General features: G+C 47.8%; 1 protein-coding gene across 1 annotated transcript; it reads right to left on the bottom strand.

Moving 5' to 3' along the window:
• Window positions 1-2,299: 2,299 nt before the first annotated feature.
• Window positions 2,300-9,686, bottom strand: LOC108925364 (uncharacterized). The gene is made up of 7 exons (XM_018737220.2): window positions 9,284-9,686; window positions 6,263-7,847; window positions 6,009-6,037; window positions 5,096-5,224; window positions 4,303-4,369; window positions 4,073-4,180; window positions 2,300-3,926 (listed from the first exon to the last, which is right to left on the bottom strand). The coding sequence occupies exons 1-7, from the start codon at window positions 9,643-9,645 to the stop codon at window positions 3,069-3,071; spliced, it is 3,138 nt and encodes a 1,045-aa protein (XP_018592736.2). The 5' UTR covers window positions 9,646-9,686; the 3' UTR covers window positions 2,300-3,068.

Here is a 9,686-nt window from a genome sequence, read left to right as displayed (position 1 = left end):
GGTGTCAAGTGACGAAGGTGAGAGCAAAAAGAAACAGACTTTGCAATCTGAGAGGAGATGAAGGAGAAGGAGTGCAGAACTATGTGAAAGAGAGCTGGTTCTGGGAAGGACGATGGAGCAGTCGGAGGACACCTGGGAGTATTTGGAGAATAGGCCAAGAGGAAAAGCTAAGTGCAGATTTGGAGAACGGTAAAACACAGAAAAAAAGCTGGTCTTTCTGCAGAAGGTCTGGGATTGGGTAGAATTTATCAGGCTGTGGGTAGGCCGCTCCTGATTTATGGATTCAGCGCATAAGTATGGCGTTGAAGTGTGGATAAATCCCCTCTAGGAAGAGAATGGAAGCTCAGACCAGTGCAGGGGTGCAGAAGATCAAAAAGAAATTGTAATCCAGAATTCTGATCACTCGGACCGATATAATTCTGGTATGGTCCCACTTAGATCCTGAGACGTGCAGTGAACGGAGTCAGGTAAAAAAATAGGATTGCTCAACAAAAAAAGATATTCCCTTTAATTTCCTCAAAACAATACATTAGCACTGCATCACAACAGCTTTGTTGTTGCCCCTTGAATCAGGACCCTCCCTCAGCGCTGCGCATGGTACCCCTATACCTTTGTGTCCATGCTGGAGGAGACACACAATGGATTTGCTCAGGTGCAAAAGCTGGGGCGTTTCACGGCTAATCCGTGCAGAGTCGCTCCGATCCTATTAAATGGCACCTTCCAATGGAAAAGGAGGCCAGTGTTTGCTCAGCAAACCTACGCTCCATTCCTTCGTGCAAAGAGGAAGTGATCTCATCGCAGGGCTCAGCTGAAGCTGACAGGTAGAGTGAGGGAGACAGTAGGGGGCAAGGGATAAGCTTGTTTAATGTTCCTAACAACAGGCTAGTTAGAACGATCCAGAGGGAAACTGTTGTGTCTCTGCCAAACGCTGGTTTGAGTGCTGCATGGCAAGGCTTGGCATGCAGCAGCAAGATCAGAATATTTGGATTTATGGTATGTTAATTATTTAGTTGGATCTCATAATTGCTTGCACTTTTAGAGTAATTATTTCATGTTATAAAATTATTTCGGAAGGGTGCAACGGGTTTGGTTTGTGCCCCGTGTGGCGGGTTTGGGGTTCAAGCCCCACTTGGGGTGCCTTGCGGCAGACTGGCATCCCATCCAGGGTGTGTCCCCTGCCCCTTCGGCCTTGCGCCCAATGTTGCCGGGTTAGGCTCTGGCTTGCCGCGACCCCGCTTGGGACAAGCGGTTGTTGACATTGCACTGCAAAAAAAAAAAAAAAATTTCTAAAGAGCATACAAATGTTCTTGTGTGACGCTGCAACATCACTGGTTCTTCTTTATTTTCCTTGATGTCAGCTGGTTTTGGCTTGACCCTGTAAAGGTTATAGCGAATAGTGGAAAATAAAAAAAGATCACAGAGTTTTGGGCAACTGACTCTTTTATTAAAGGGCACAAAAAGTTTAACACTGGAAAGGCAAGATTGACATGATTTATTTCCACTCAAACAAAAATGAGCAATGCACACAATGAGGCACACACTGCACGAAACAGAGAGCGTTGGGTACAGAGCAATGTGATGTTACAAGTAAAGGCAATAATTCAGGCGAGAGCAGTCCTTCACAAATACAGTTTTAGAGAAAGACATTTTTTTCCAAGTCACTGATCTTACAAGAAACCACACACACACACACACATTTTCAGAACCGCTTGTCCCTTACAGGGTCACGGGAGCCTACCCGGCAACACAGGGCGTAAGGCCAGAGGGGGAAGGGGACACACCCAGGACGGGACGCCAGTCCGCCGCAAGGCACCCCCAGCGGGACTTGAACCCCAGACCCACCGGAGAGCAGGACTGCGGTCCAACCCACTGCGCCACCGCACCCCCTATACAAGAAACCAAAAAACAGTTATTTTTTCAAAATATTTTGCACACTAAAATGTACCTATATGCCAGTTGTGATGTCACCAATTTTAAGAAGCATAGACTGCTGCTGCTTCTTCTTTATAAAAAGTGTCATCACTGGGTCATGTGTTCTAGTTTTATTTTTAATAATTAGCAGACCATATTATTGGGGTTACATTTTTGTTGTTGTTTAATTGCTAAATTATTTGAGTTTCCACTTAAAATTACTACCTGACATGCAATTAAAAGTAGAAGGACTTCAATACGTCCTGACTTTTTACACTAAATGGAAGATCAGCCTGCTCAATGATGTGTTTAAAATGTTTTATCTCTAATTCCTTCATCTTTGAGAATGTGATCAAATAAAACATACATTTTTAAAAAATATATTTTCCAGGAACAAACGGTGAAAAGTAAAACTACTTACAAAAAATGCACAAACATGAAGGGTTGAGTGTGTAATGCTATTGTCACGTGCACCTCGCCTGCACCTGCGTCCCATCAAGACGGCCCGGGATGAAAAGACAAGGATTCCACACCTGCTTGCAGAACCTCACTTGAGTAACCATTACTCCCGTGTGTCCAACGATTCCTGTCCTTTTCAAAATTCCTGATCTCCTGGATACCGACCTTCGCTTTGTCTCGTCGTTTACGTCCCTTGTTTGCTCCAAGAAACCCTGAGGGTTCATCGCCCGACCTTCACCTGTCCCCGACTACGGCTCTTTGTCTCGCTCCCTGGCTTTGTTTGTTAATAAACGGAACCCGCGATTGGGTCCTACTCACCTTCGCTCCGGCTTCCATTGTTCCAGCACGATGGTTATTGTTATTCATTTTGTTTTGACGTCTTGCACTACTTCTTCCTTATAGAATTTAGGACCATTTAGGGTGATTCCTGAGTGAATGTGAGATGGGCTTGGAACAAAATTAATGTTTTCCCCATAAGAAATAATGAAAGAAATAATTTCGTTATGTGACTTTTTCATATTGGGTCCATTTTCAAGAACGAATTATGACTGAGTAAGAGGCGATAAGTGCACACATAAAGACTCAAACGCTCAAGATTGGAGGCTCAGAAGCACATCGGCCAGCAAAATGCAGTTCATGGGCACTTTGGATGTGGACTGGATAAGGGACTGCAACATCTGACTCCCGTAAGGGTTGCTTCAGAGCTGTGCTCGCTCTCCATTCAGGATATCCTCTGTTGGACACTTGGCCCAGCTTCTAAATTCTCCCTGATGGCCCACCCCTTCTGCTGGATGCTGCAGCTGGTACATGAAATCATCCAGCATCTTCTGGGCGACCTGGTAGGTAACTGTGTTGGAGCTTTGTTCGACGTTGTCCTTTCTCATTCCAGTGGTGGTCTTGCTGTTACATATTCTCCAGCTGGGAATGATGTTGTCACTCAAGTTCTCCACAGTACTGCCTTTGAGCAAATGGGAGCTCAGCGGGGGCCCAGAGCTTTTTGTGGTGGCCGAACTGGGCCGATTTCTGGTCTGGTCCTGGTCACAGTGTAACTGCATCCCTGGGGAACGGATCTCCTCGAGGCTTGTGGACAAGATGCGGATGGGAGAGTTCAGCTGGCCTACCGGAGCCCTGCATGTGTCCCTCATCAGACTGCTGGCGGTGTTTTTTAAGCTGGTGAGGCCAGCCTCAACTGCGGGATTGAGTAAAGCTTCCGGGGGTGTGGTGAATTGGAGGTGAGGTATCCGTAAGAGGTGTTGGCATTGTTGCTTGACGCTTACCTCAGCTCCGGACTCAGCCCCTGACTTGACCCACCTGTTCCGTTCCTGTTTCCAGGGTAGGAAGGCTGTGACTCTCTGGTGACCTGCTCCTGCCTCTTGCCCTCCACACCTTTGTGGGACTTCAGCCTTCCCCAGCTGTTCCTCCTTCTCTGTTGCCTGGGACTGATCAGCTGCAGTAAGGGCTTCTGACTGTTCACTTGTGCAGCGGAGCAAGAATTCTTTGACAGTTTCTTCAGACTGGAAGTGCTTTTCCAGTAGTTCCCTTAGTAAGGATGGAACCTGAGAGAGTGCACATTAATCGTATTAATAGAGGAACCGCAAAAATTATATTTATGGTATTTAAAAGCGATGAGAGCAGAATGAAAAAAATGCGTGATGTCAAACTGAAAACCCATATCACAAATTATTTTCTATTAGATTCTCACATTAATGGTTTCCAAAGAGAAAATTGTGGTCCGAGCAGTAGCCAGCTGCATGGACAACTCTGAGATCTGTGCAATGAGGTGCTCGCGCTCCTCATCCAAGGTCTGCACCTGGTGGGTATATAAACATAAACAATCCAGCACCGTTCCACAGTGTACAGAGCTCTTATTTATGCAGTAGTAGTGATTTTTGTATCTGTATTGTTTTTTCATGGTCAGCATTTGACCCTCACCACTGAGTAAAGCTTCTGTCCCAGTAAGTGGTTGGTCTCCTGTGTGCCTGAGTAACTGTCCTGGAGTCTGGGAGAGATCCAAGGCACAGAAGGTGTAGCCAATGAATAGACAAGAAAGACAGGGTTAGAGTGATGAACTTCCTAAAATAAGTAGTGCCTATGTGCTTGTGAATTTTTATAAAGTAAAAATCACATTACAATAGAGAACAAAGTTCCTCGCTGTGCCTCCTGAAAAAAACCTTATTAACTTTGTATTTCTCCATTGTGTTTTCACAGCAAATTGAATAACAGTTGGTCCCCTAATTGTGAACCCAAGTGGGATCAAGAGTTGGTGCGTTGCTCGAAAAGTAAGCAGAATGTAGCATGGAGTGAGCGAAGGGCTGCGGAAATACTCCTCGAAAAGGTTGCGATGGAAAAAAACGTTTGTCACTGTAAAGTTATTAAGTCAAGGACCCGCTCTACTGCTAACAAACCAGAACAGCATGGTAGCCAAAAGGTGCATAACTCCCTGAACTCCTCGCATAACTCTTTTCACTCTCAGTAATTCCTTTACCGAAGTCTGTGACTGTATTGCATGTCACCTCTCCAGGCATTTCACATGCAAACCATGCACTAAATAAATATATTCTCTTAACGTAGCAAAATCCAAGCCTGAGTATTTAAGTACTCTATTTAGATGTATTACCACCGACAGAGAACTGCAACTGATTCGCTGGAGTTCAGTCTGGCTTGGATATAACCACTTCCGAACTTCCATAAATAACCACAACTTTAAACGCAATTAAGGACTGACCTTCTGAACTTTTCCTTAAGGATGCTCAGTTCCTCACGAGTCTTCTGCAGCTCTGCCTCCATGCATTCCATGCGCACCACAGTCTGAAGAAGACTGTGGTGCAGCTCCTCGTTCCGCTCCTGCAGGAATCTGGGCGAGGAGGAGAACACTGAGTCCAGCACAGCTCAGCAATGTCACACCATCTGAGTTAGCACAGCATCTTGATCTTACAAAGAGCAACTGAAACAAATAAGAGCCCAACTCCCAAGTTCACATCTATTCAGCATCTGCGGCAGATCACTCAAGAAGTACTGGAGTTCAACACTGAAACTTTCACAACATTTTACTACAACAATCACTGCTGTTGACACATTCACACTTAGTCAACTTCAACACTATTCAATTCTAACACAGCAGCCAAGTCAAAAAATGTTCAGTACTCATACTCGTGTTCAATACTGAGAGTGTCTCCGTTGAACACTTCACGTAAGAACCGGTGTAACAACACTCATATAAGAACCGGTGCCACACTCATATAAACTCCTGTAGGTAAATGTGCTGACGTTATGTACAAACAGAACATAAATATTCATTCATTCATTCATTCATTCATTCATTCACAATCCGTAAGTACTTGTCCAGCCCTGGGCTGCGGTGGTCCAGAACCCATCCCAGAAGCATAGGGTTCTACGCTGGCTAGGGTCCACCCTGGACCAAGGGTCAGTCTGTCACATGGCAGCCACACACATATTCATTCTCACCTTCACACACTAGACAGTTCAGAGTCTGCAGTTACCCGGCTTGGACCATGGGAAGAAACCAGAGGACTCAACAGAGGAAATCTATGTGAACATGGGAAGAACATGCAAACTCCACTCGCACCGAACCCAGATTGAGCCTACGCTTAATCGTACAGATAAAAACTTTAACCTACTGCACTCTGTCGACATCACAGACAGCATCCTGTACGAAAGGACCGAACAAAAAGAGGAGAAATTATTTATGCCCACATCTTATTTGAATTAATCATTGAATTACACTGCAATCACTTCTTTAAGCAACATTTTAAACCATGAAATTAGACATCAACTTTTGTTTTAGTGGCGCCATATTAATTAAGGTGCTGGTTTAGTTAATACAAAACCTCTCAACAGACAATATTAAACGTGGTACAAAAAAGGCCTCTACCTTGTGTTGTACAATGGAGCCCCTGCGACTAATCTGCTTATGTCTGTCGCCCTGATCTGAACTGGGGCTGGTCATCGAGCCGCTCTCTTTGCTGTGTGAGGTGTCCGATTCTCGCGCCAGATTTCCAGCAGGGCTGTCTCTGTGGCTGCTCAGATGAGCTTGATGGGAGGTGTGGGAAGGTGGGCTGTGGTGGGCACCCCGGTGCACTTGCTTCTGAGGTTGTCGCGGCAACTGTGAACTCAACTCTGAGCCACTGCTTGCGCCATCAGTGCGAAGGTGGGCAGACCTGCTCTGGTGCCATTTCCTCTCCCTGTGGCTCTGCCCTTGACCCTTGGCTGGGAGACTCTCTGGGCTAGTGCTGGCATCAATGTAGCTGCCTGAAGCGTGGTGCTGGTACTGTGGGGTGTCATTCCGGGTGTGGTTCTGACGCTGACACTTGCTGCATGGAGAATGCTGGTCAGGCTGGGAGTGGACGCCGGAGACTAGAGAGTCAGGGCTGTCCAACTGGCGTCTCGGCTGCCTCTGTGATGGTGCCTCTTCCGGTCTCCTCCCTCGCTGCTTCTGCTCCTCCCTGCTGGATCTGGAGAAGGAAGGGGCTGGGGATGGGCGGATGGGCTCACACACGTCCGTGACTCCTAGAGAGCTCAGCCTCGAGGGACTGATGACCTGCCGTGTGATCTCATTCAGGAAGGCTGAGAACTGGAGCTTCTCTTGTACTAAGCTATTCCTAGCAGCTTCTTTCTTCTTTTCCTGGTCCTTGTCCTCCGTCTTGAGCTTGGCTGCCTCTGGCAATGGACCAGTCCACTCGACACGAGTCGAGAGGACCTCCATTGACTTGGCCTTACGGAAATTGCCAGCGCCCCCTGGCCCTTGTCCCCGACCCTCCTTGTTTTTCAAGATGCCCTTGCTTGGAAGCTGTACGGAAGAGACAGACTTTTTACGGTTTCTGGAACCGGGGAGGATCTCGGTGCTGTTGCTGAAAACTAGGCTACGTCCCAAGCTGGCCGACTTATAGAGGGGGCTGTGCTCTCGGCGTGGGGACCTGGCTCCTTCCAACTCGTTGTCCCGCAGAAGCCGTTCTTCACTCTTGCTCTGGCCTTTCTGGAGCTTTGGGAAGGAGGGCTGGTCTCGGTTACTCTGGTAGTCCTTCTCTGCCGGAACATGGTCAGTATGGCGGAGCTGACACTGTGAGTCCCCACCTCGGCCCCTGCCTCTAAACACTTGCTCGACCTCCTCTTCCTCATCCCACCCTTGCCGGCCACTTGCGATGTTGGTGCAGGACTGGGAGTGCTGCGGTCCAGGCCGCTTATCCCTGAGGAAGGTCTCGCTGTCAATGCTGGCCTCGGAGGACCAGCTGGAGGATCCGGTGGACGAGACTGACGAGTGCGTGGCAAAAGTGTCAGAGTGGGAGCCCTCCACATCCAGGCTGTGTAGTGAATGGGCGTGCGATGTCATGTCAAGGCTGTACTGCTGCTGGTGAGGGTGTGGGTGGCGGAGATCGTCCGGCCGCTCACAGCGGCTACGTCGAGCGCGAAGGACATGCGCCTGCTCAGTGTCTCCGCTGCTGCCCTCCAGTGTGGTATAGCTGGCGGTTTAAGTCAGTGTTAATCACACCAAATACATTAATTTTCTCATTTGGTTAAAAGCAACTCTCCAAATGTTATCTACATCTCCAAAATAATTAATGCGAAACTCACAAGAGCAGAACATTTTGGAAACACTGCATAATTTATGAATTTTTTATTCTCCCCTCGAAGCCAAAAACATTTTCACAGACTTTTAAATACACAACATTTGTCTCCGACAGAACACCAGGTGAGTGGGTCAGCCTTTATCCAAATTCAAAACCAGCCTGTTGCATATGTTTACAAGTTACCAGTGACAACCTTACGAATAATCCAGACCAAGAATAAGCAAAAGGAAGAAAATCGAGAAGACCAAGCATAAGGTGGTCTGTATAGATTAGACATGGATGAAAGTCTGAACTTGTAAAATAAGAGAAATAAGAAATAAAGCCAGGGATGTGTGGTGGTGCAGTGGGTTGGACTGGGTCCTACTCTCCGGTGGGTCTAGGGTTCGAGTCCTGCTTGAGGTGCCTTGTGATGGACTGGCGTCCTGTCCTGGGTCTGTCCTCTCCCCCTCCAGCCTTACACCTTGTGTTGTCGGGTTAGGCTCCGGCTCCCCGTATGAAACAAGCGGTTCAGACTATGTGTGAAATAAAGCTATTGCAAAAGGTCCTTTTTCTTGTTCTGCTCTGCAACTTGAGCATCCTGCCTTTCCTGTGTTATTGGTCCTAAAGACACAGTGCTGTTGCAAACATCTAGATATACAGTAGACCGTAAGGGTGTTATTGGATATACTAATTTTACAATAAGCATAGAAACATTACATAAAACAACAATCACACTATATTTCTGGGTATTGTTAAACACTTACATGTGGGACTTGAACCTGCAACTTCTGGCTCTAAAGGCAGCAGCTCTAACTACTATGGTAGCCACTGTACCCATAGACTAACCCTCTGAGAAATGCAATACAGGGTGTCTGGTGAAGAAGAAACTCAAATTGCATTTGTAGCAGCTTTTAAAAATATGAACACTCAAGAAGTGCTAGTAAAGACTGATCATCTACGAGACCTAAAAAGGCAAGTATGTAAAAAATCACACATGAATCACGATGTAAGGAAAGCAGCTACAACGGCTTATTAAAAAAATACGAAAAGTATTTATTTTCAGTAGTAAAATATCAGGACTAGATAAACTAAGTAATCATGAAAACTTAAGTGTAGTGAAGCATCTTCCTTTTTTTCCACTCACACTACTAGGGCAACTCTGCAGCCGCCAACGCACTTGAAAAGCACGTCTTTGGAGAGTGGGAGGAAACCGGAGCACCCGGCGGAAACCCACGCAGATACAGGAAGAACATGCAAAGTGTACGCTGACAGAGCGGGTATCGAACCCACGTCCTGTCGCACCACCCACCGAGACCTGGCGTCGTGACAGTGACACGCGGCCCACTCACCGACCGCGGTTCGGGTGATGCTGGCTGTGCTGCTGGCCGTGCTGCTGCCACTCCCGCGGCACGTGACGACGGTGTTCCCGCGCTTTGACTGGGTCCTGCTGCGGCGCGTGCAGCGGCGTGAAGAACCTCTCCATAACCTGCCGCTTCCCCGCGGGCAGGGCGCGCACCTCCGCGCGGGGCTCCCAAAAAGCGCGGTCTTCGTTCTGCGAAGGCAGCTTTGCCATGATGAGGCGGGTCGGCTCCTCCGCCTCGTTCGAGTGCGGTGCTCCGGCTCCGGCTCCCCGGACGGGGCTGCGGGTCCCTCGGGTGTGTTTGGCGCGGCGGGGCCGAGACCGGAACGCTCTCTCGGCGGAAGGGATCATGGGCACGCAGAGAGCGCGCGCTGCAACATGTACCCCCCCTT

Source organism: Scleropages formosus, chromosome 13 (genome assembly GCF_900964775.1).
Source record: "Scleropages formosus chromosome 13, fSclFor1.1, whole genome shotgun sequence".
Classification (NCBI taxonomy): Eukaryota; Metazoa; Chordata; class Actinopteri; order Osteoglossiformes; family Osteoglossidae; genus Scleropages; species Scleropages formosus.
Note: the sequence above shows the minus strand (reverse complement) of the source record. Positions and strands in the feature narration are given on the sequence as shown.

Excerpts from the sequence above, each read along its gene's own strand:
- LOC108925364 (XM_018737220.2), bottom strand. The coding sequence starts at position 9,645 with ATGATCCCTTCCGCCGAGAGAGCGTTCCGGTCTCGGCCCCGCCGCGCC. Across the intron at positions 5,225-6,008 it reads TGTGATGTCGACAGAGTGCA|ATTCCTGCAGGAGCGGAACG; the intron begins GTAGGTTAAAGT and ends CTCCTCGCCCAG. Across the intron at positions 4,370-5,095 it reads CTTAAGGAAAAGTTCAGAAG|ACTCCAGGACAGTTACTCAG; the intron begins GTCAGTCCTTAA and ends GATCTCTCCCAG.